This window comes from Podarcis bocagei (assembly GCF_964188305.1).
Source record: "Podarcis bocagei genome assembly, chromosome: 14".
Classification (NCBI taxonomy): domain Eukaryota; kingdom Metazoa; phylum Chordata; class Lepidosauria; order Squamata; family Lacertidae; genus Podarcis; species Podarcis bocagei.
The window spans coordinates 53,596,629-53,623,952 of record NC_138139.1 but is presented as its reverse complement, the minus strand read 5'-3'; the positions used below and the strand labels follow the sequence as shown (position 1 = coordinate 53,623,952).

The 27,324-nt window shown below is 40.4% G+C and overlaps 1 protein-coding gene across 7 annotated transcripts in view; it reads right to left on the bottom strand.

Moving 5' to 3' along the window:
• Positions 1-27,324, bottom strand: part of SDK1 (sidekick cell adhesion molecule 1) — a 598,536-nt gene that overhangs the window by 350,296 nt on the left and 220,916 nt on the right. For all 7 annotated transcript variants that reach the window (XM_081169333.1, XM_081169337.1, XM_081169338.1 and 4 more), the window contains exon 6: positions 1,444-1,577. In XM_081169333.1, the coding sequence (XP_081025459.1) occupies positions 1,444-1,577 (134 nt within the window). The remainder of the gene's footprint in view (positions 1-1,443; positions 1,578-27,324) is intronic.

Sequence of the window (27,324 nt, the reverse complement as noted above, 5' to 3'; positions counted from 1 at the left end):
TGCTCAACAATTCATTTTTAGAAAATAGACATTAGGCAAGTAGATGCTTTGGTCACCAAAAAGCAAGCATTTCACCTTTTAAATTATATGTATTAATCATTTTTTTCTAAAAAGAAAGAATCAACAGTAGATGCTGGGCATAAAAAATACAGAATGTGTGTGTGATATAAACCAACCACAGAAGCAGTTGATCTGAAATGGTATGAAATCAAGAGCAGCAAAATACCAGTAACTCATGAAGAGAAAACATAAACAGACTTCTGTTTAGAACAGGTATTTAAAAGCACCGCTTCAAAGCTATTCTTTTTCTTTTGCGATACAAACTGTTTAATGCAACCCTTTCCTTTTGGTGATCTTTGCTGAGAATAGTTTCACTTGTACACGGTACTTTTTTAAAAAGGAGGAGAAAAGTGTCCACTATACGAACACTGTAACACACCTTTTAAAACCTACCGTATATTAACCCATTAATAAGGAAACCAATTTCATTTTGCCTTACTTGCTTCACAACATCTGAACAACATAACTGGAACAAAATGCCTGTTTCGATCCATCATCTTTTGGAATCTGTGAATATAACAAGGATGATTCCCTGCCTAGTAATTTTTTGGCTATCGCACCTTCACATGTTCTAATTCAGATCACACAGCAGGATGCCCATTATCTCATTATCTGAGCCATAGTTTGCACAAACCTCTAATCACACAGACCCACTATCTATGTCTCCTGTAGGTAAGATTTAAAATGAAACTGCACTGGTTTAAAGGACCCAAGGATCTGCTAGGAGGCAGGTATACCATAGTGCAGTAGCTTCCTCAATCATCAGCATATTAGGGCCATACTTCCGCTTACCCCATGACAAGGAAGCACAGGTCCAAGGGGTTTTCTGCTTGACCCACACTTTCCATGCATGGATCTGAGTGATTTCCCCCTTGCCCTGTTCCTTTCCCATGGAAAACCCACAACACATTGCAAATGCTTCCTTTAGGGCACGAATTATTATAAAAGCCACATCTAGATGCTTCAAGTGAGTGATATTGAATGTATGCGCTGGGTGTGTGTGATGTGGTCATCACTTCAGTTAAAAAGCATCAGCTTTTCAATGCACACAAAAGAAAAGAATGCAAAAGTCCAGCTTTAAAAAATACTGATTGATTAAAGAGTTTTCATTCAAAAGGGCACCCAAATGTGTGGCTTTTTTGGTATGAATTTCTGCAAGGAAAGTGACAGGTTTAAACCCTGAGACTGACTCTTCTTTGCTTAATGCACACTTAGAATCCACTAATCAAAGAAAGGCTGAATTCCTTCCAGGGTCTTGCTTTTTGTAGGTAATACTGCTACCTCCAAAATCGCTGCTAAAGCTATTTTTTTGTGGGGTGAAATGTCTCTCCATGGTACACATGTCATCCTTTTCAGAATACATTTTTCAAAATCAGTACTCACCTGTCACACTCAGGTAAATAAATGGGCTTGTCTTATTCTCTCCGTTTTTTTCATTGACTGCCTGGACATAGTAGCACCCAGCATCCGCTGCTGATGTTGCAAGAATGACCAGCTGATTCTCTAGTGTGATGGTTCTATTTGGAGGAAAAGGCAAAACAGGGTTTGTTAAATTAGGACAAGAAGACTAAAGTTGCAAAATATATCTCTCAAATCTGGCAGGCTTGCAGAGGAAATCCCTCTCACACTGCCTGGAAATCATTGAAGTTCATTGATCTCTCTTTCTTTAGAGGCCAGAATCTAGAACACTCAGGAATGGGCAATGACTTGTTTATACACAGTGGGGTTTTTGAATATATTTATTTTAACCCCATGCTATATCAGAAACTGCTTTTGAAACTCACCTTGATTTTAAAAGCAATTCATCATTCAGCATGAAAGGCAGCTGCTTGAAAAACACAACCCAGTGTACACATAGTTCTGCAATTCTTTGCACACTAGCTATAGAAAGATTAAAAGGAGCACCTAAAGCAAACTGCATGAAGCACTGGAGATCTGTATTCAGATAAAGGTTGTATTTTTACCTTTAAGCAGCTTCTAGGGTTCTGATTTTGAAGTAGATATGCTGTGCAATAGGTGGTTTAATCTTTTCCTTCTGCTGTTTTCTAAATCTAAGTTCCATCCCTATGGATCTAATAGCAGGTGGGAGTGGAAGAGACATGATTTAGATCAAGAAAACAGCACAGAGGTAAAGTTATCCCGTCCCTGAGCACCAGTGGCAAAGATCCAGTGGCAAAGATTTTTGTATTTAAATGTTGGCAAATGTAAACAAATATCTTCTGCATCTTGGGAAGTTTGACTCTTAGTGACACCATCAAGCTCTAATATTTAATTCAAACAATTGACTCCAGTCATCCCAGTAAATACTATTTCATTGCAAAGACAACAACAGCAGCAATACAGAAAGAGCTACCCTATGGCTTCTTCAGACAGACCTGCTTCTTAAGCATTCATCCTTATTTGCTTGTCCAAATCCTATTTTAAGGTTATATGATATTCACTGTTTGTTGAGCACTTGTTCTGATTTCCTTCCAGGAAGATTATACAACAATGAACAATCATCCTGATTTTTTGATTGCATAGGAGTGATATGTCTTTCCATCAATTTCCTCATCACTTTCCTAACTGCAAAAAGACTATTGTTGCTTTTAAAGTGAATTTGTTGTGCCAGACTAATTGAGTACTGTACTTAATAACTCAAATTTAAATTTTGCAATCTGCAATCAAACTCCTCTTGCAAAATACTTACAGCTCAGAGGTAACCTTATGAAATGTCACTGTTAAGAGAATGCTAATGTCCTTTTCTGGGGAAGTGAGAATGTGTGGAGACAGATCAAAGTCATCAGAATCTCAGGAGATACAAATGTATGGCCTATGAAGCTTCATATACCAAGAGCTGCAGCAAATAGCTAATTAACATGCTTAGCTCAAAGAAGTTATAGAGAAAAGGAAGAGCAAAGCTGCTTCTGACAGCTGTAATTGTACCACCTCCTAAGTTAGGGCCCATCCACACTTTTGTTTGTCCTGTGATTTCACATGATTTCAAGTCATGGGTACGAGAGGGTCATTTGTTTGTTTCTGTCCTGCCACTTTCCCCAGAAACTAGATTCCCCAGTCTACTGCTGAATCAGAACAAACTTCCATCCGCAGAAAACCCAACTGATGTTTGTTCTGATTTAGCAGTAAACAGTAGTTTTTCCTAGGGAAAGTGATGGGGCAAATAATAATAATAACAACAATAAAACTTCTCAGCCCCATGACCTGAAATCACTTGAAATAATGAGATAAACGGCAGTGTGGGTAGCCCTTAGCGTGGCATCTTCTCAGAGGAATCAGCAAATTCTAGTATAAATTTGCCCTTTCTTGTAAGAAATGCTTCTATAAACCAGTCCTTGTAAAATTGCTCTAGCCTTTTACGTCCGCTTGCCTGCAACACTAGACTTTCCACATTTACTCAGCAATCAACCTCCAGTTTTAAATTAAAATCTATAACAATTGATGGACAAATCATTGTCAAAGAGTTTTCCAGCACGCTTCTTCAAAAAGCAGAGGCCACAGAGGGGAAGAATGGGGACGATGCATGATTTGTGTTTGCTATCTTGACTTCTGGGAGAAATGATGCTACCTTTAAGTTGTAACCAATCTCTCAGAGGCTGCAATGGTCTGTGCTGTAGTAACCATCTCTTCAGTACATCCCTTGATTGCATTCATCTCTTGAGTACATTCATATATAGTGCTAATGCTACTGCAACCTGTTCGGCGGCGGCAGCAGCACTTGGAGAAGGCACAAGAGAGGACTCAAGTGGCTCCTGCTGCTGCTTGGAGGGAACATTCCATTATACGTCTTAATAAATGTGCACAATCTTAGTGGTATTTTGTAACTTGGAGACTAAGTGCCCATATTGATGACTCCCCTCAGATCTCCAAGACCTATGCTATGTTCTCAGCCAGGCAGGTGTAACTCTGCTTGCATGGAATGATGGAGAGGAACTAAGCGGTTGGTGGTGATGTGCCTTTGGTAAGGAGGTGCCAAGGAGGGCAGTGGGACAATGTTAGCATCAGCAAAAGGTGACTTATTGGTGGCCCAGAAAAGACTTTGGAATAAGCGAAGCTCCCACACAGAGGGCTTGCTCACACTTCCGCTTGCCCTGTGCCTAGAAAGCAAGGGGCCAAGCAGTTTACCCATGCCCCATTCCTTTCACAGGGAAAATCCACTCTTTAGTGCTAAACCAGAGCAAATGTCAATCCAGAGAAAACCCAAAGTGCTTTTTCGTCCGATTGCGGTTTCCCCCCAGGGAAAGGAGCAGAACAAGAAAAGTGGATAAGCTCTGAAAGCGGGTGGTTAGGAAGGATTTTTTTTTAAAAAAAAAAAATGGAGTGCTGGGATTGCAATTAAGGTAAAAGTTGACAGGGACTATATTGTTGGAGATACATTACTTCAAAGATTCCTGAATTTCAGGGGGTTTGACTAGATGACCTTTGGGGTACCTTCCAAATCTACAGTTCTATGATTCTACCTAATAAGCCCTAATTTTAAGGGGTCTGCACTACATATATGGAAGACAGGAAAATAAGACAGAGAATGTTTCAACTGGAGTGGGGTTTCCAACTGGGAAACTTTTAATTTGAACACAGTTAAATTAAATACAATATATTCAAATACAATTTATCTATTTGCCCTTCCACAGAAAAAGTAATTCTAAGTATGTTGGCACCAGCGGGGATTTTTTTTTTTTAAATGGCTCTTAGACATGAAAGGTGGCTGATCCAATCCAGTCTCAGGGATGGAGTGAAGAGATCCACCTTTTCCTTGCCTTCACAGAACGTATTGGCACCCCACCCCAGCCCAGTTAAGGAAAATCAAGATATTACAGTAAACCTGCTTCATATTACGCATACACCTAAAAAGGTAAAGGTAAAGGACCCCTGACAGTTAAGTCCAGTCATGAATGACTCTGGGGTTGCGGCGCTCATCTCGCTTTACTGGCTGAGGGAGCCAACGTTTGTCCGCAGACTATTTTTCCAGGTCATGTGACCAGCATTCCTAAGCCACTTCTGGCTAAACCAGAGCAGTGCACGGAAACGCTGTTTACCTTCCTGCTGGAGCGGTACCTACTGTATTTATCTACTTACACTGGCGTGCTTTCGAATTGCTAGGTTGGCAAGAGCTAGGACTGAGCAATGGGAGCTCACCCCATCACGGGGATTTGAACCGCCGACCTTCTGATCGGCAAGTCCAAGGTTCAGTGGTGTACACCACAGCACCACCCGTGTCTAGTATGTATGTATGTATATCATACATCTAGTATGTCTTAAATCCCTACTGAGTTCATTAGGTCTTACTCCCAGCTAAGTGTGTATAGGGTTGTAGTGTAAATCAAGATAATATTTAGATAAAAGTAATTTATGGTATTGCCTTGGGATGATTATCTTATATGAAGAAATGATTTGTGGAAATCAGTAATAGAGATTACTTAATTTAAGATGGAAGAAAGTTTCTTCAATTACTTAGTGCACTCAAAACTGGAATGTGAAATTGCAAGTCTAAACAAATCTGCACACACTGAGTACAATAGTATCTTGTAATTTTGAGAACAGGTAATACTGTAACTATATTTAATATAATAGGGGAGACTTAAGCGAGCATCCCCATTAGACTCCATGGGTGATAGTTCTAGTTCCAATTGCATTCCAAAGGATCTCACAACCAACTGTATGCCCTGTACTGTAGTGTTTTGTTTCTTAAACTTAGTAGAATTTCATAAGTATTTTGTGAAACACAATTTGATGAGATACTAAGTTTGCTATTCAGTCCAAAGCTTTGCCTAACAACACATTCCTACTCAAAGTTCAATATAGATTTTTGAACTTACTTCTAAATAAATTGGTGCGGGGTTATAGCCAAGAACAGCACTCTGGATGGAGGCTCCTATTTTCCACATGAAAATGAAAGTGCTTTGAAAAAGTAAACTTTACTTTCAAATGTGAAGTTGCTGTTTCTGGGGGGTGGGGGGAAGGCCATAAAGCTTGAGGAAAAACGGTTTCCACCTTCAGTGTTGTTATTTTTTACTTATTCCAGTGCCTTGGGTTTCTAGCCTGAAGTCTGATTCCAGGATGCTTAGCTTGTTAAACTTTTTAAGGTAGACAAAAATGGCATAATGGCTTTAATCTGTCAGTATTTTACAATTGGCATAGAGAAAGAATAGAGAACAGTATGATGCACTGTTGAATTTTGAGAAATACGTAAACATGTCTAACGGAAGTTCAACATGCAAATGTATATCACCACCTTGACTCTCCAGGTTAACAAAGATGAAGGTTAACTAATCCCCCAAGGATAATCTGAAACATAAGCCTCTGGAATCAAATGAAAGGTTAAGAGGAAAAGGAAAACAGTAGCCATCATAGGGAGAATAATGTCTGCTTCCTGCCAGATGGTAACCTGGCCCCACATACATTATTGAAAAAGTCACTATGTTAAACACCGAGGGTGGGTGTGTGCAAGGCACCTGTCTACCTAGAGCAGTTAATTCTGTCCAGTTGAAACAGTGATAAGCAAAATATAGATTAATAGTCTGCATGGGGCATCAATGATGCATTTTCAGCCCTGGAGGCAGATGTGTGAGAAGGAAGAGCAGGCAGGAAGAAAAAGACAGGAACTCATGTCTGTAGTAAATTACTTGCTGTGCGGTTGAAGAAAGGCCCCCCCGGGGGGGAGTCTCTGTGTGCTACAGTTTCCACACTGAGAGAAGAAAAGTGGTGGCTTTAAACAGCAGAAGTTTGGATAAAGCAGCAGTGAAGGAACACTATGGGGGGGGGAACAGTCATTTTAAATACCCATCATATAAACTCCCTAATTTCCCCAAACTCAAGATGCTTACTAAGAGAGAGGAAAATGGCATTATTTATCAGGAAAGTGGCCAGGGTTAGGCTTTATAGGGGTTATATGTAAAACAAGGCAATATTTTTCCATTTATGGATCTTGAGAAGATCATTCCTCCCCACTGCAACCATTAATGGTCTTATATGGATGCTGAAGGAGAAAAGTCAGATTCTTCCCTGCACCTCAATTCTTGAAGAAGAGGGAGTTCAGGGCTTCATTTTTGTTGATTTCTCCCCCTTTTCAACCAAGACACCAACTCCTGGAGAGTTAAATATTTGCTAGCTTTTTGGTGACTAGATTGCATGATAAACAGATAATGCCAGATTACTGTATCATAACAGAATAAAATCCAAGCCAAGGCAAAAACCTGATTTGGTCTATACTTACAACACAGCCATCTGTTTAGGAGCCAAAGTGCATTCTATTTTGTCAAAAGGCCTAGATAAAGCTCCCTTTACAGTGTTTCCACACAGCTAATACAAACATCAAGCTGCTTTTTGTGCAATATTAAATGCCGGGGGGCGGGGGAGGGATCTATGTGCCTTATAAAAACTTCAGTTTGGATCACATCTAACTGGAGCTGATCCTTCTACGCAAGAACTTAAGCGACTCAGAAACAGCGAGTCTAGGAAGAAATGAGGAGATTACAGGGCAATAACAATGTAATCACTCAGGGATTCCCTGTAGGATTGTCATCCTCTGGCAAAGTCTTTCTGACATGAGCCTGTCAGAAAAAAATATGCTAGTCATTCTTTTGTAATTATTAATTGCAGTTTCATTGCTTTTAGCAAAGAAAAAGAAACGTACAAATGTATGCTCAGTATTTGAGGCTGGGGTGGAGAACCTGTCCAGATGTTGTTGGACTCCAACTCCCATCAGCCCACTATAGCCCAAGGTCAGAGAGTGTGAGAGTTCTAGACCAACATCTGGAGGGCAGCAGGTTGCTCACTCCTCTTCTTGGCTCTGTGTCACATTAACTTTCACAAAGCACTTGTTTTTAAATACATTCTAGGGAACCATTAGAAGAAGCTTATCAAGTGCTATTGAAGAAGAAGATCAGTAATGGCAGGCAAACTATTTTGGAAGTCAGATTTTTACGTTATTACTGAAGTCCCTGGCTATGCAAAGAAACTGAGAGTGCCCCTAGCTAACTCCTCCATTCACGCAGTGTGGCCCAACAGACCAAACCCCAAGGCAAGTGAAGGTCCCAGAAGGTCCCAGCATTCATGACAACAGGCAAACAAAGAAATGCAGAAAGGGTTCCACTTCCCTGATGCCAGGACATTGGCAAATGACCGCTACTGAAAAATTAATATTCGCCAATCCCACAACTGTTTGAGCAACCACAATGCAAAAGGCATACTCTTTGTGGAAACTAGGTTTGTCTGGTTTTGAGGTACACTCATATTCCAGAGCAGTCCATATCCACAGAGCAGAATGATGTACCATGATGTATAGAGATAGCCAATAATAATAATAATAATAATAATAATAATAATAATAATAATAATAATAATAATAATAATAATACAAGCAAGATATGGTAGCATTTTCTTCTCCAGGTGATTGCCTCAGCTTCTCACTTGAATAAGAAAATGCTTGATCTTTTTCAAAATGCTGCTATTTGTACATGATACATGCGATCCAATCTAGAAAAAGCCTACCACACAGGTTAGCTACCACTTGAAAAGTCATGTGGTTCTACTGTCCAGCATCTCTCTCTAACAAAGACAAAGTGAGTTTTAATTTTTTAATTCTCTTGTGTTTAAAACTGTAGCTCAGCTTCTGATTCAGCAAAGGCCTTTCATGTTTGAATGTCTACCAAATACCCAACTGTACACAGATTTTCATTTCACACATGCTTGAAAATACTAAGATATGATTTTCAAGTCCTTTCAAAGCAGGTGGCTCACACTGCATGTATAAAACTGGACCCAGTGATGTGCAAACTCTCTGTTTAATTCAGAACTGGCATAGTAATTATAAACTATCTCCCTGCCCCCCACTCGTCAAAAGACTCATTTATTTTCCAAGAATTCTCTCTTGGCATGGAAGGGTGGTACATGTGTGATTAGGGTGTTGCATAGTCCCCTGGAAATTGTAGCTCACAGCTACAGCCACTGCTGAGAGCCACTTCGAAAGTGAACCACCCACACCCTGCCAAAACAAATAGGAAGTAGAATACTTAAATCTGGATTGGAGACGACAACCACATAAAATTTTGCAATAAACAAATCAATAGAAGTGACTCAAACAGAGGGAAGGTACCAAGTTTCATTGTCACGCAATCTCATTATGTTGATCACAGAAATCAAATGTTTCACTCATCAAATATTTGATAAATTCTGTGGCTAGACCTGCAAAGCAGTCTTACTAACAAAATCAGCAGAAGTGTAATGTTACAAATGAAGCCAGAGAAGAACTTCCTAGGCAAAATATGATAAATTCATTATACAATTAAGCTTGGTGACCTCAGGTAATTATGAAGCAAAATTGTGAATTATTACCTGAACCAGGTAATTATGAATATCAGTGATATAGTGAAACACATGTTCATCTTCTTAAAGAGTCCAGGCTGAGATACTTCTAATTACTGTTCCACTATTTGCTGAGTTTAAAAAATAGGCTAAAATCCAGACAAAGTCAAGTATTTTTATTTTTCGCTGATGCCAATGGGATGCCCATTGAAATCAAGAGACTTTATAATGCTTAACTTTGGCTGGATTGTCCTGTCATTTTCAATCTTCACCTTCAGAACCCACCATGGGACTGCTCTAAATTTCCTGAAACACGTACTCATCCATTATGAACTCAAATTGTCATGACAGCCCTTTTCCACCGGGACTGTCAACCTAGAGAGTTGTTTGCAACAATGCTACTATTTGACATTCATCCATCAGTGCAAAACAAGAACAGGGCTTATTTTCAAATCTATACCTCAGCCTTAGTGGAAAAGACACTGACGAGGAATTATTGACCCTTTTATAGCATAATCCAAAAACAGGGAGAGAGAAAATGAAAATAAGAGATGAGTTATCTGGACATGACGTGGCAAAGTAATAAATAATACCTGGTCTTAAAGTAGACATAGTAAACTTGGGCAGGTGTCACTTATTAAAGAACACGATTATAGGGCCAGTTTGCACTAAAAAAAAACAAAATCAAAAAGTAATGTCTGACCACTTTATCCCAGGAAGAACATTACATGAATAGTTTTAATCCAGGCACTGAACAGACCCAGACCTGCTTGCCTTCAACCAGGGTGCTGTGTCTTGTACCTTAAGACATTAACATATGCTAGGCATAACCCAGAATGTATTAAGATTTTGCAAATATAAACACAGAAGATTCTAGCTCTGTTTTAAGACATGAACAGAGTTCTACATCTTCTGCCTGTGACCAGATCTCTCTCAAACAACAGAAGAGGGGAGGCTTAATTTGGTTTCCGAAAAGGGGGATGCAGATGTTCTTGAAATCCAGGAGTTATATAGTTATGGTCAAAGTGATAATTAGTGGACTCCCCCCTGTTTGTTGGTTTGTTAAGAAGTGATTGATTTAAAAAACCCATCACCTTTCATGTCACTTTTTCTCTTACTTATCATGAAAAGTGATTGTTTCAGAATAGCCATCTTTTGCTGAACAGGATCCCATAGTGTGTCCCAAATGCTACAGTTCAGTGCCTAGAAACCATGGGTCTGAGCGATTTTGCCTTTGCCCCACCATTTGCCCCCCCCCCCCCGGAAACCATCTCTTTAGCGCTAAATCAGAACAAACGACAATTTGCAGAACACTCAATTGCCCTTTGTTCTGATTCAGCGCTAAATGCAGGTGAATCCTGGGGGGAAGGGGCAGGGCAATCAGAAGTGTTGATGAGCCCCATTCAGCAGCAGAGCTGACTACTAGCTTGCTTCATCACTCTGGTGTACACTAGGGGGCCAAACAGGCTCTATCAATATATTCAATATTGATTCTATTTAATATATCACCTTATATTCAGCTCATTTAACTCCTCCGCCTGTTGAACTCCCCAGTCTGGCAATTGCTGTAGACAGAGCTAGCAGTCATTGGAAAGCAGAATGGTAAAATTACTTAATTAAAAAGGAGTATTTCTACACAATCCAGATTTCCACATGACTGGTCTGCAAAGGGAACTGTCTGTACTAATGGTGGGCACGGAGCTGATTTGCATTTGGAAGGCTGATGACCAGTTTTCAAATACAAATAAATACAATCATTCATTGTCTCACTATGCAATGGTGTTCTTTGTTGGCACAGACGTTTTCTCCGTTATCTCGCATGTTATTAAAATAGCACCTAGCTTTCAGATATATTATAGCACCACCAGAGCATGCTATGCTATGGAAGTAGTCAAAAGCTTTATTAAGCCCTCTGAGGATGTGATTGATGGTCCCCCCCTCGCTGTTCCAGTGGCAAGCCCACTTGAAAATACTGCGCCGAACAAAAAGCAAATTAGTAATGAAATGCACCACCCCTTTGTCATAGGGTAACCTGGTGAGCAGATGGTGAATGAGGTGACAGTGACAGAGATGAATTTTTAATGACAGAGCAACAGTTTTAGTCCATAAATTGAGAAAAGCTTTAGCACTGCCAACCTTGCTGTCCCACAGCTGCTTCTATCCCCATATTCAGCCACACTGCTGTTGCTAAAGTGAATTCGTTATCTTTGAGCTACATGTTCTGACATACACTGTTTCAAGGCTCTGTAGTCCTAATGGCTCGAAAAAGCGAAGCATGCCATAGTGTGTAAAAAGACCTGTTTTCTTGTTCCAGCAGGCTTTTTGGAATTGACTACTTTTAATTAAAGGGCTGGTGTCGTGCTGTTTTTATTGGAATTATTGGTATGTTTGAAACAGATTTGATATATGTATATAGTTTTAATTCTATCAATGTTTAATTATATTTTAATGATGGATTTTTCTGTGTTTTTAGCAATTCTTAGTTTTTCCCCTGTAAACTGCCTTCAGGCCTGTCAGGAGAAAAGACGGGGTATAAATAAACATGTAATAATAATGATCATAATCATAACCATAGATGTTTTAGAACCATGAGGTCTAATCTTTTACCACACCTTAGACTTGCGTTTAGTTTGAACTAATGTAGTATTGACCAATTTCTTGCTTGATTATAAATTCAACAGCAGATCCTTCGAAGCAAGGATTGCCAGCTGACAGCATGAGGCTCCTCTACCAAATTTGATTCACATCTACGATTGAAAAGTCTTTCCAAAGTTCAGTCATAAATCTAATGTTTTCAAGTCATAAGTGATGGTCTTCATTTGTTAATGTTGACAGTATGGAAGTAGTTTGTGATCTGGGCAACACACTGGAGAATAGTGGCCCAAAGAAAATAAGAAAGCTTGGATATTCCTGCTTTAGAATACTGAAAAGTCAACACACCAGGTGGGGCAGACTCACTATGCTTTCTTCCTGGTAGGTGGGTCACTCTTACTTACTAGCAGAGGTGAGGTGACAAGAAAGTCAGTGAGATGCAAATGTCCCAGCAGAGCCAATGCAGAACTCCTTCCAATGAGTTTGCACAGCACCAACTTCTCCCTCCTGGTAAGCAACTGTAACCCACCTGCTGGGAAGAGAGCATAGTAGAAGCACCCCACTTGGTGAGCTGTTTCTGCTGCACACTCCACTGAGCAGGGGACATTTTCAGGAGATGCCAATTTCCTCAGCTCAGGAACACTAATGACCGGAGCTTGTAAGAAAGTTGTTGCTTCTGGAATGAAGCAGTTCAGACTGGGACGCTATATCACTTCCTGGCTCTCACCCAGGCATTGACCCAGGTAGCTGGGCACTTTGGCAGTAGCTCTGAAGCTCCTGAATGGCTCACCATGTCCTCTGCTCTAGAAGTGAGGGAAAATCTGAGAGCCTGCCAGGAACTGAGCCAGCTGGTTTGGGGACCTCTAATCTTCTGGTAGGCATGTCCAAGGGCTCTTTGGAGGGGTCCTGCTTCCAATGTTCCTTCTCTGAGGAGACTTCAGGACAGTACCAAGAGAATCTCCACTCTCTTATTTATCAGGCCTAGCACATTTCACCATTCTTCTTCATGAGAGCTTCCTCCTTTCAAATGGAAAATGAGAATACAATGAGAGCTGCTTGCAATAGATGTTATTCAAATGAGGCTGGAGGATCAGGGAAACAGTTGAGATATTACCAGGTTGTCCTTCAGCCCATCGATGAAAAAAACCACCCCAAACCTTAGAACCTGTTGTGCTCTGTTCAGTAATTTTGTGACCAAAGTTCTTTCCTATACCCCCTTGAATCAGTTGCAAACAAGAGAATAATTACTATCCTGCTGAAGCAAATATATGGTTCACCACCCTGTATACAGAGGTGAAGGCATGACATATGATTATGCTGGTGGCACTAGACCAGGACACATTTTGTTTCTATGGAGAAGCCCAAAACACAATGCAATGTTTTATTAGTCTTCCTATTCAGTTTGAGTCAAAGGCCTTTTTTAAAAAATCAAGTGATGTTCTCTTGAGGGAGAGAGGAGTATGTATGCCCTTCCTCTGATCCACACAAAACAAGGGCAAAATGATTTTGCAATCAGCCTTTCTTGTTTGAGTCTTTCTGGCTCCCTATCTGAAAGAGGTCTGTGAAAAGAAACCACAAAGAATCTTCTGATCCCAAACCAGATTTTGTATTTCTCCCAAGATGAGTTATTTTGGATATGGCCTAGGAAGAATATTCCTAGATTCTAACACTGTAGAAGAAAACACTGGTGCTGCTTACCCTTACAAATCTGGATCTAGTGCTTATCAATGACAGGACAGTGGTTTAAGTGTATTATCTCTCCAACACAGGAAGATTTATATATTGTGGAGGTTCTCCTCCTTGATGTGGTACACAGAGAAAACAACAAGACAGGAGATGCCTTAACATAAACATTTATAATGTTTTATTGGCATATTTTTAATGTTTCTCATTTTTAACAACATGTTTATTGCTTTTGATATAGGATCAAATGCCTCTCTTGTAATTCAGTTTATGGCATTTTTATGTCACCCTCCAGTTATATTCCCAGGATGGTTTACAAAACCTACACAATTAAAATGTTAATACAAAAATTAGAACACATAACAGTCTTCCACCAATTGCAAAACAGTGTTCATGGAAACTTCATGATCAGGATTTCACACATTAAAAAACAAAACCCTGAATAGCAGCTGGGGAACCGAATCTGGGTTGAAGTGCTTGGGAAACAAGGTTTACCTGTTTCCACCATGCCATTTCTCTAAATTCATCCTCCCAAACCTCCTAGTTGCCATGCCGAGGGGAACATATCGGGGCCCAAATGGCAATTGCATGTTTTACATGCAATAGAAAGCAGAGCATTTGGGACATGGTTGTTTTAACTGGGGAAATGGTGCAGTGGAAAAAGGATTAGCCCCTCTGCCACCAACATTGTAGCCTCACATTCTGGGCCCCTGGTGCTTATTATTAGAAAGAAAATAAATAGAGACAGGGAGATCCTGTTCACAGGTCTTGAGCATCACAACGAGTTTCACCCTATTAGGAATTATTTTAGAAGTATTTATTTATTTATTTATTTATTAGGGCAACCCAAAGCAACTTACAACCAAACAAATGTCCCAGTCATTAAACAGTTAAAAGTTTGCAAATAACTTGAAAACAGGGGATGGGGAGTAATTATCTCAAGTCTAAGTATTAGTCTTATTAGTATTATGGCTTAATTTCCCCTACTTCTGCCTAATGCCTTTTTGTGCGCCTGTCAGACATTCTGTTATGACTGCGGGGAAAAGACAACTGCTACTTCCCTGCTCATTTTCAATTCCTTTAATAGCACTTGAATTACACACAGTGGGTGGGCGGGTATTTCAGTTTTAAACAGCAGTTTCCCAACAACCCTTTGTATTGGAGTATGTTGCATATCACAATATTCACGTCCCCTGAATTCACACTTTGCATGAAGTATAGGCACATGCTGTAATGGGCATATTTATCTTTCTCACTGAGTAAGAGCGTCTTCCCCAAAATCTTTTATTTATGTTATTTTGAAGTTTGTCAATCAATCCAATATGTCTTGAATACAACCCTTAACACAAACACATTAATGTATCTTAAACATATAGATATAAACACCCAGATTCATATCCAGGGTTGACCAACTGAGAGAAATGGACTTAAATAATGGCCAATTCTGAATATGACTGGGTAATGGGACATCACCCTTAAGCGAAAGTGCAGCTAAATAAATTAAATTTTAAGGTTTAACATACGGACTTCAACTCCAAATACATTCCATCAAGTATGTCACACTGGTGTGGACGTAAACAGAAAAAAATAGATTTTGTAAGCATTGCAAGTATGGTCATAGCTGTCAATGCTTACCTTTTTTAAAGGGAAATTCCCTTATTCTGAATAGGATTCCTCGCAAGAAAAGGGAAAAGTTGACAACTATGGGTAAAGTATGAATGAAGGCACACAAAGGCATAGACAGAAACAATAACCCACATATGCATGAATGTCTTAGTGTGGACACAGCCCTAGTTAGCTATTTCGCTGCTCATTGAGGAGAACTTATGGCAAAATTCACTGCAGATCTCACTTCACAATGCAAAGCCTAATAATAATAATAATAATAATAATAATAATAATAATAATAATAATACAATAGTAGTAGTAGTAGTAGTATTGTAGTAGTAGTAGTAAAAGGGATGCAGGTGGCGCTGTGGGTTAAATCACAGAGCCCAGGGCTTGCCGATCAGAAGATTGGCAGTTCGAATCCCTGTGACGGGGTGAGTTCCCGTTGCTCAGTCCCTGCTCCTGCCAACTTAGCAGTTCAAAAGCACGTCAAAGTGCAAGTAGATAAATAGGTACCGCTCTGGCGGGAAGGTAAATGGCGTTTCCGTGCGCTGCTCTGGTTCACCACAAGCGGTTTAGTCATGCTGGCCACATGACCCGGAAGCTGTACACCGGCTCCCTCAGCCAATAAAGTGAGATGAGCGCCGCAACCCCAGAGTCGGTCACAACTGGACCTAATGGTCAGGGGTCCCTTTACCTTTACCTTTAGTAGTAGTAGTAGTAATAATAAAAATTTATACCCCACTCATCTGGCTGGGTTTCCCCAGCCTCTCTGGGCAACTCCCAACAGAATACTAAAAACAGGATAAAACATCAAACATTAAAAATTTCCCTGAACAGGGCTGCCTTCAGATGTCTTCTAAAAGTCAGATAGTCATTTATTTCCTTGACATCTGATGGGAGGGCGTTCCACAGGGCAGGTGCTACAATACTACCGAGAAGGCCCTCTGCCTAGTTCCCTGTAGCTGCACTTCTCACAGTGAGGGAAGGCTCTCAGCACTGGACCTCAGTGTCCAGACTGAATGATGGAGGATTCAATATTGCTTATCCTTGATTAAATAAGTCTGTTCCTGTATCTTGAGCCAACCCACAGCAGCATCGGTGAAAGTCCCTACACGGCTTACATGAATAAATGTCCCAGTGCAAATATAATGTCCCTGATCTCCTAAAAATTGTTAGGAGATGGGGAGAGTGCTGTTGGCCCATCCATTTCCAGTTAATCCCTCCACCTGACTTGCATGAGCCCTCATCTCCATTTCAAGATGTGTGCAATGATGTAGGATTGAAAGCGGCTTGCCAATCCTGACTATTATGGGGAATCCTGGGTCCCAGTAGTATACTTTCTGTAAAGAACGTTTTTCTTCAGAGGGCCTTGTGAATCAGAAAACTTAAAAGTACACAACCAAACAACATATTCCCTGTATATATTCATATTCAACATATTCATGAGAAAGAGACATTCTTAACACACATATAACTGAAGAGCAAGAACTGCTGTAAAATAAAGGAAAGCACTTGAGGAAGGACATTGTCTTAATAATGATCCACTGCTTCCTCTCTGTCCCCTTTCTAAACAAAATGTTTGCTGCTTAAGAAGTAAAGACCTCAAAAATTAGTCAAAATGCTCTGCCTGGGCTTGATTATTTTGCGGTAAAAGCTAATGGGACTATCTCATGGAAACTACAGAGTCCACTCTACAGTCAAAATATAACACTAAACTCTGGTAACTAGACATACTTTGTCCCACATTAATCTAGACATTCAGCACTGAGGAAATATAAGACATATGCTTAAACGTCCTGCAGGTTTAAACCTAGACTACATTTGCCTGCGTGATCTTTGCCTGTAAGTTGCCAATGCGTCTTCCTTTTCTGGAGCTGTGAGCAGAATGCTGATGCTCCTCACCTTGCCTGGGACTTTGATAATAGCCATGCCAAGAGCCGAATGCCTGTAATTCCAACATAGTCTTCACTGCATATGTCTTCACATATTTATCTCTCAACTTGCAGACATTTCTGCTGCTGAGGCTTTGGGGATTTGCCTGTGCAACACAGCAAAATGCTGGTGCCTGTGAATCCTCTCGTCTGGAGAAGACGAGGCGCTATTACTGAGTTAATGGACAGTATATACAGTTCCATCACCCTCAGTTACTGATTCATATTATCCACTTCACTCTGTAATGAGGATCTCACTTTACTTGCTCACATTTATGTAACAGCAGCATCAGCTATCCACTAATCCTGCAACACACTAAAATGTACAGGCAGATGCTGGGAAACATTTAAAATGTCCTTATCGCTTCGCTGCAGGGATATCAACTTAAACAGGGGAATAGATTTCCAGTTAAAAATAACCAAATAAATATATTTTGCTTCTTAACTAAACTTTGTCAGTGTCAAAGGCTTAATTTTATTATTCCTGCCATTAGTATGGATAGGGGGGGTAATCAATTAAATTTTATTTAGGCAAGATAGTAACATATCTATTACCTTCTTAATTTTTTTTTCCTTGATAGCATAATTAAAAGCTGGGCAACAATATCTACATGATCACTCCCAGAACTGAGCTAAGGCTGGGGTGGGGGAGAATGCTACCCACCCAAATGAGACAATCAATTTAAATGAGGGAGCACTTCTGGATTTCCCCTATGCGATGCTTGGTGACAAGATTTGTCCAGTCCATCAGGAAAGCAGCACAAGTCATGAGTAAAAGGGAAACATTAAGCTCTAAATAAGGAACTGGAAGTGTGGGGGCCAAACACAGCTCCCAGTAGCTTCCCAGTCAGTCACTGACCTCCACACACACACACACACAAAACAACCAATCAAATCTGTACCTTTATGGGGTTTCCTGAACCCCAGGACTTCCCTCCCCCCACCCTTGGCTTCCAAAGTTCTTCCTCTTTTAACTGCATTTAATTAATTTATCCCAATTTGTTCTACTTCATTTTTATCCTTTGTTGTTTTAAATTACAAGTGTTATGCGAATCCTGCTAATGTTTTTAACCTTTTACAGTGTTCTTTGATATATATTCAATAAAACTGTGCCATTCTCTGCTAAATTTGTTATCGTCTTAGTGCCACCAGGCACCAGGCACTGACCTCGAAATGTTCTATTACGTATTCCTGCATGATTCAAGATTCAGACAAAGGGCTCTTTGACCAGCCATTTGGAATATAGAAAGCAATGTCTACCCCAGGGTAGTGTCCGGGTGTGAATCACAAAAATGTCCGGGAAAATCCAGATGTATGACAACCCATATCGGAAATGAAGATTTTGGCAAATTTCTTCACAAATAGCTCAACAACTTTTTCACTTTTTGAAATATGGCAACCCTAGCCAAGATGGTGATCTCCAGTTGTAATTGAACTCCAGTTCCAATCCTCACTGACCATTAGTGATGCTGCCTTTCATTGATGAGTGCTATAATAAAACAACATCTGGAGGGTAGCACATTGTAAACATTTGGCTATTATTCTCCAGAGTCAGAGGCAGGGGACATTTTGAGCCCTATCTAGAAATGCCAGGAAAGGAACCAAGAATCTTCTGCAAAGCATGTAGCCTACCACCACCAGCAACTAGTAACATTTTGACTTGGTAGAGCTGCCATTTTTATTTTTATTTATTTTCATCACAATAGGACTTATTTAGAAAAGTGAGCCATTACATATGTGTGGAGTGCAATTGTCTGCTCACATCAGTTATTCTCTGCACATCTGGAAACCAAGCCATATGAGGAATGGTTGAGGGAGCTGGGTATGTTTAGCCTGGAAAAGAGGAGAATGAGAGGAGATATGGCAGCCATCTTCAAATATCTAAAGAGCTGTCATATGGTAGATGAAGCAAGCTTGTTTTCTCTTGCTCTGGAGGGTAGGAGTCAATCCAATGGATTCAAATTACAAGAAAGAAGATAAACCTCAGGATGAACTTTCTGATGGTAAGAGCTGTTTGAATGAAGTCCCTCAAGAGCTTGTGGACTCTCCTTCACTGGAGGTTTTTAAGCAGAGGTTGGATGGCCATCTGTCCTGGATGTTTTAGTTGAGATTCCTGCACTGGAGGGGATTGGACTAGATGACCCTCCAGGTCCCTTCCAACTCTACGATTCTATGATTATGATTAATGGACAGGGGAAGGTATTCCATGTAAGAAGGTCAAAGTATGATTTTCAGGCAAGGTTCACACAATAGCTCTTAGATAGAAATTAAGCCTTACCACATGACATAAGTTTTTTAAATTAATGAATCAATTACACTGATACATCCATTACCAAAAAACCTAAACAAATACACAAAAACCTTTAAAATGCATGCAGTCTTCCTCCTCGAAAAATCAATTTAATTTTTCATTATTCAAAACATTTTTTCTTTAAATTAAAAAGAACAAAGTATCCCAACCTAAAGACAAAAAAAAAAAATGATTGCTTCACTTGAGCAAGAGCATAACAGAACATATTTGCAATGCATGGCTCAGTCCTGAAAATGTGAAGTAATAATCCCTGCTTGTATGCAGAGTGCATCACACCAGTGAATAATCACACTTAGCCTCTTATTTCTGAGGGTAGAGAGAATATCTTTCAGAAATTTGGGAAGCATGTGAAGTCAGTCAGAGTGACATCCAGAAAGGCATGAAGCCCAAACTTTTCATTGACAAACTTACAGAAAAGCAAATAACAAAAGCACCAGCATTTTCTTCCATTCTGCCTTCTAGAACATTTTAATATTAAGCTAGGGAAAGGCATGTTTGAAGCAGAGCAACACACTTTCCCTGAAAATATTATGGAAAACACTCTAGAATTGCCTATGGCTCTGACCAACCTGACCTGATTCACCCAGCACTGGCTGCAGCCTTAATGGGTGAATGCAGGGAAATGATTATTGCAGAGTTTGTTCCAACACATACACAAGCCATCCACCATTTCTCCTCCCAATCCCCCAATGCAAAATGATTAAGTAAAATAAATAGCTATTTATTAAAGAAAAAGATTTACATTGTGTCTGTTGTTGCTCTGGAAGAGTGTGTGGCTTTGAGATTTTGGGAGGTGGGAGAGGAATTTTTAAAAGGCTTGGCATTTTCCTTCTAATGGTGAGCTACTACGAACGTCAAGAGCGGCTTTTGCAGAGCCTTCCACTCATTATGTCCCACCCCCCATCCACTTTCTCTCGGAGGCTTGTTACTCATCCTCTCCGGCAGCATGGCCAACAAAAGAGGGCAGGACCTTCCACTGCTCACTCCAGTACAGAAAGAAATAAGAGTGAAAAAGCTGAGTGAGATATTCTGTGCATTGGCTATGGTGGATGAGTGGGCAGAGCCCTTCAGCCTTTGCTCAGCTGAAAATATGGTGTCCAATTAAAAAATAAAAGTTGCTAAACAAGGGCATAAATTGTTGAAGCATTTATTATATGTTAGCCTCAGTTAACATTGCTGCTATTATAACACTCAGTTGCAGCTAAGGCCGACAGTGGGAATTCCCATTCCAGAGGGGAGAGGGTGGGAATAATCCTGCAGTCTGCTCTTGATTGCTTAACCAGTTGGTTAAACAATTGGCAGCCTTATGTCTGTACTGGCCCAATGACACTTTTGATAAAGCAATATGCTAAATGCAAACACTGTAAAATAAACATCTTGATGAGCTGTTAGCTGACACAGCTGAGCAGAACCAATTCGATACTTGAGAAGCAATGGTGCATGCATGCTGACACCATCAATGCCACAGATATAAGGAGGCGAACTTCTACAGAGCACAGCATGTGCTTTACAACCTTGCTTATGCATGCAACAGTTGTCCATGCTATAACCTTGCCTCTTAAGGACACAGAGATATCTCCTATTATTAGCAGTAGCAAATGAGCTGGAGTAAATGGTTAGTGGTTGCTACTCCTGTGCAGCAACCATGAAGAAGAGAAGCCATGTGATGCTCTGGTTGGCATTGGTTGAAATCAGTCTGTTAAAATCTTGTGAAGTCATGGGCCCAGCAATCCAGCTACCAGAGCCTAGCTATAAGCTATCAGAGGTCAGAAGCTGGAAGACTAAATATGGTAAATCAGCAGCTATCTGAATGGAAACCGGCAGAGATGCAGGCTGAAGTTGAAGCAGTAATGGTGTGAATGCAGTATGGTGCAGTCTCACAACTGGGCTGCCATTGAAACATCTGCTGGAAATGAATTACTCAAGTTGGAGCTTCAAGATGCAGGTGTTGCACAAGAAAGAGGGATTGTGGATGATGATTGATAAGAATCCTTGCTCTCCTCTTACAGACAACTGGACTCTAAAAGATGAGAAAGTGCAAGCCACAATTGCACTGCGAATGGAAGACAGTCAATTGGCAATAATTAGAGGCTCAGGCAATGCCAAGGCAATGTGGATAGCTTTGCAAAACTTTTACCTCTGTGCAACAGCTGGCAGCAAAGTATATTTGACATGGAAGTTACACAGGGCAAGCCTAATTCCTGGAGATTCTCTGTCATTGCATCTTCAAAGGATTGTAGGTCTCTTCGGTGAAGTGAGCCGTGGGGAATGGAATTTATAGCAAAGTGCTATAACATTCTGTCATCAATGAATAAGAGCTGGGATGGGACCACCAGGACAATTGAAGCCATGCCAGAGTATGAACTGTCTGTGGAATTTGTGACCAGCAGACTGCTTGTGGAGTGGGAGAGAAGACAGAATTGGAAAGACATTTCTTTCTGCAGGACATAGCCAGAATCCATAGGAAGCGTGACAGGAAGCCAGATTATAGAACTCTACATGTCTGAAGATGCTTCAACTATGGGTCAGAGACATATTTGAAACACAACTGTCCAGGACTGAAGAAGGGGCAGGGGCAAAGGACACAAGCTGAAGGCATTTCAAAGAGGAAGCAGTTTCAGCAGACAATGCGTAAGAAGGCAACGATTACAAAAGTAAGCAATAGCAGCCAAGAGTGGATTATAGGCAGCGGGGCATTGCAACACATGTGTTTTGATAAGAATGTGTTTCTGTCCATGTTTAAGACTAAAAGGGAGGCAGTATCTATTGCTGACAGCGTGAAACTGCAAATTGAAGCTGAAGGGTCAGTTCATTTGGAATGTTTTTTTGGGGGGGACTGTAAAAGCACTATTTGTATCAAAACTAGATAGTAACCTGCTATCTGTAGCTAAGTTGGCAGTGCAAGGATATGGAGTCAAGTTTACTGGTTGGGAAAGTAAAATATTCATGGCAGAAGGAGTGTTGTGTACTACATGATGCTTAAAAGAGTCTACATATGCTTTGAATATTCCTAAAGTGTCACAGATGTGCAGACCAGGATATCAAATACACATACACACACACCCAGAATGTATACACTTGTGTCATAGAATATTTGGGCATGCAAATTTTAAAGTGATTTCAAAAATACCAGGTTTATGCATATGTGCACAGTACATGCACTGTAGCTCTTGTGCAAAGTGTGAATCAACATGTGTTACTGTGTCTAAACACAGTAGCAGACTGTTGAAAAGACATCAAAAAGACCTAGTGAGACCATTTTCTCCCAGTCTGGGTGGAGTTCAGTGCTATCTTGTAATAGTTGATAACTATTTCAGATTCTCATTTGTATTTCTACTAAAACACAAAGGTGAAACATTTGAGAAGTTCAAAACTTTGTTACTTGAACAAATACAAAATTTGGCAAGTGCCTCTCCAAAGTGGCAGAGGTGGGGAATTACTTTCTCCAGATTTTAAAACATTTTTTTGAAGAGAAAGGAATATAGCATAGGTTAACTAATCCATACTCTCCTGCAGAAAATGGGGTTGCAGAAGAAAGGACTTTGTAGGAGATGATGCACACCATGCTAACTGATAGGGCTTTCTGAGGCAAAGCTCTGGCAACTGCTAATTAAGCACAAAACTGCTTGCACATGCCTGCCACACAGAAAACTACTTTGGAGTTGTTTCATGGGGTCAAAGCTACTGTAAAGCATCTTGGACTGTTCAGCCTAGGCAACACACCAAAGGTAACACACTCCAAAAATAGTGCCAGAGCTAAAAAGGTTTTTTGTGGGATTTGATCCAAATATGGATGCCGGAGGGAAGTTATATCAAAGTCAATAGGAGTGTTGCAAGCCAGCACAGACATGTAGAAACAAAATAGGAAGAATCTGGTTCAGATGATGAAATGCCTGCATTAGAAGCAGAGGGTGAATCTAATGTAAAAAGAGAGGAGTCTGCTTTAGAAGAGGGTGATCCTGAACACGAACCAGAATTCATTCCCAGATGGTCTGAACACATTACAAAAGGGATACCTCCCGAACGGTATGCAGATCATGTAGTTACAGCATGGGCCATGTGTACAGCAAATAGTTTTAAAGAGACTGAAGATATGCCACCCAAATTGGTTAAGCAGTGGGTGTGAGACCATGAATAAGGAAATGTGGTATAGTTTAATCAAATGTTAAATGGTATGTGTCTACCTGTGTTAAAGCCCATCTCATGAACAAAATTAAAGGTGTGTTGGAGGAACCGGACACGGAGGAAGGGGTTAATGAGCACAAATCACTTCATGTATGAGATAAGCCAATGGGGTTTCCATGCAATACTATGCTTGGTGTGTTGGGATGTTCAGAATAGTTGGAAATATTTCAGAAAAGGGCAACCAAAAGCAGATGGAGCTATTCTCCTTTGAGAAAAAGTTGCTGCATTTGGGAATATGTTCTTAAATGGCTAGTGTGCGCCAAGTTGATATGGTCCATTGGCATCACTGGCCCATATCAGGCACTGCTTGCCATTCATCACACTAGTACCCCTCAGCTGCAAACACCCATGGGTAAAGGTTTAGGGTCTCCTCCTCCAGGTCATCACTGAAACCCTCAACAATCCCACACTTGCCTTCTACTATTGCTAACTCATTTACAGTGGTACCTCAGATTAAGAACTTAATTTGCTCTGGAGGTCTGTTCTTAACCTGAAACTGCTCTTAACCCGTGGTACCACTTTAGCTAATGGGGCCTCCTGCTGCCGCCGCTCTGCCGTAGCACAATTTCTGTTCTCATCCTGAAGCAAAGTTCTTAACCCAAGGTACTATTTCTGGGTTAGCGGAGTCTGTAACCTGAAGCGTCTGTAACCCGAGGTACCACTGCATATTGAACAGTTCTCTTGTGCGGCTCCCCATTCAATCTTCGTAGAACTCACAATGATTATGTGTTGTTGTACAAGCATCTACAACTTTTAATAAAATGTCAAAAAATCAAAGCAAGACGTGTAAGCAGCTATCAAGAGGAATATTTACATTCTTCAGAGTACCATAGGAAATGTGGCTGTCCTGTTTTCAGCATTCACAAGAGAAAGCCCTTCAAATTAAGTTTCCTGTGCTCTCACGTGAGCTGCTAAAAAGATTGCATTCAAACTTGTTTCACAAGGGAAATTAAGCAATTTTAGCAAAGCTCTGAATACTCAAAGACTTACACTGCATCTGCCTTTTAAGTGGTACCTGGCACTTCCCAGGCAAATAAGATAAGCTTTGTAGTTTTCATTATTGGTCTTTATTTCCAAGTTTGTATGAACAGTATTGGGGGGGGGGGAGAGAGATATGAATGAATTCTCCTATTTTTTCCAGTAAAAGAGTCAGCATTTTATCAACAGCACAGACTGCGTAGATTTAATACATTCAACTGAAAGGGGCAAACATGGTATTAGCTGCCAATGGCAGTTTCAAGCTGTGAGCTGCTACCAGCTTTAAACTGTGTGTCTTTCCTTCTGTAGAATTCAAAATGACCTTGACAGAATGGGAAACTGGATGGAAGCTAACAAAACGAAATTCAAAAGGGACAAATGCAAAGTTCTGCTTTAAAGAATAATATAAAATAATACACAGGATGGGCGACACCTTGCCTGGCAAAAGTGCACGTGAAACAGACCTAGATCATCTCTAGCTGAAGATGAGCCAGCACTGTGGTGCAACTACAAAAAAGGCTAGAGAGATTTTAGTCTGCGTTAGTAGAATGTTTGCTTCCAAGACAAAGGAAGTAATAGTGCCACTTTATTCTGCAGTGGTGAGGAAGTAGGTCGACAAGGTGAAATGGGTTCAGAGGAAGTTAAAGATTGTAAAGAGCATGGAAAGCAACTCTTTTGAGCAAAGGTTGAAGCAAATGGGTATTTAGTCTGGCAAAGAGAAGACTGACGAGGAAGAGGAGGAAGGACATTCAAATCCCCAAGGGAATGTACTGGGCTGAAGTTACAGGAGCACAGATTTTGGTTGAACCTTAGGAGAAACTTACTGATGATAAGTGCACTTCAACAATTGACTCAATCACCTGAGCACTGCAGATCTCTAGAAGGTTGGACTAGACGACCTATGGAAGATAGCTGTGGAAAGGACAGTATACAGAATGATTCCTGCCACTTGTCAGAGGAGGAGGACATGAGTGGTGGTGGTAGGTGACTCTCTACTGAGGAGGACAGAGTCAGCAGTGTATGGAAGTAACAGGATGTCCCGGGAGCTGTGCTGTCTTCCAGGTGCAAAGATTCAGGGTGTAACAGAGAAGTTGACAAGTTTTATAAAGCTCACTGACCAAAACCCCATCCTTCTGATCCATGTGGGTACACAAGATACTGCCAGCCCCAGCCTTCCCCATATAGCAAAGGGGCTATGAGACCCTGGACAGTGAGGCAAAAGGCCTTGGGGCACAGATGGTCTTTTAATCACTCCTTGCCCTAGGAAGAGAGATGGAAATACTGGAAACTACTGACTGTGCAGATGGTGTCATCAGGAAAGGTTTGACTTCTTGGACCATGGTCTCTGCTTCATTGAGGAAGAATTTCTGGCAAGAGATAGGTTGCACCTCACAACGGTTGACAAGAATGTGTTTGCTAAGAGACTTTAAACTAAATCCTGAGCGGGAGGGAGACAATATTACAGACAACAGGGGAACACCTGGTACTGGGGATATCAGCTTCATTGAAGGGCAAGAAACAGAGGAGGTGTTCCAGAAATGAGAAGGCAGGGTCACAAAACCTTCAAAACAAATTTACTTCACTTGAGGAAAGCTGAGCTAAGGAACTCCTTGTCCCAAGGAAAATGTTGCAGCAAAGAATTTAGCAATTTCCAAAGATGGGTCAGATATTAGTGGAAAGAGATGTCATTAACAGTATCAACAAAATAACTGAGAGCTGATTGTGCCAAACTCTGCCTCCATCTGCCACCACTTTGTGACTATCTCAAGTGATCCCTAGAGGCAGAAACATTGAGAACACCTGGTATACAGGATTTCAGCCTAAATAAATATTTAGCAGTAGCAAAATAACACAAAAAACCACAGTGTGATACAATTTAAGATCTAAATTTAAGATCTAAATAACAGTAGAATTTTCATTATAACCTTGCTATAATCTAAGGCCATTGATATAATGTTAAATTAAAGTTTATTAATAATTCAATTGTTCAGCAAATTCCACCTGGTAAGTTTTGAAATGCTTGCCTCTTCCAATTGAACTATAGCGATGCTATGGGAGACTAAACTCTTATGTAAGGAAAAAATGATGCCTGTGCAAACTTTTCCCCAGAAGGACTATTACTTCTGATTAGAGCTAACAACTGCAGTAAGAGAGCCAGAGAATAATGGATGGCAAAGGATTCTTGCACATCTCTTGGAACATTATAGCCCCCAAAGCACTAAGGAGCCATCATTGGGGATATTCTGTGGGGAAGAAGTTGACAGTAAGACATACACTACAGCATGTTAAAGGAAAGCCCATGCAAGTGTTAAATTAATAAGGAAAGTTTGATTGCCACAGAGAGCTTTCAGTGGAGAAGTAAAATATCTTCCCAATTATACTTTTGTTGTTGAAACGATGGGCTTGAATTCAGACAAATAAATTAACAGTTTCTACTTAAAAGAGAAATCACAGGTGCACAAATATCCCATTTGGTATGTTCACATTTTCCTTCCTGTTGTCCTCCTGGAGATATTCATACTTCAATGAGCACATTAGAGTGCTCAAGTGCTTCATATACATAATAATATTACATTATCTTTAAATGGGAACTTCCTACTTCACAGTTCTGCCTCTTACATTGAAATCCTATTCAAGCCTGCTCTGATCATGTAAGTCCCATCCCAAATCCCC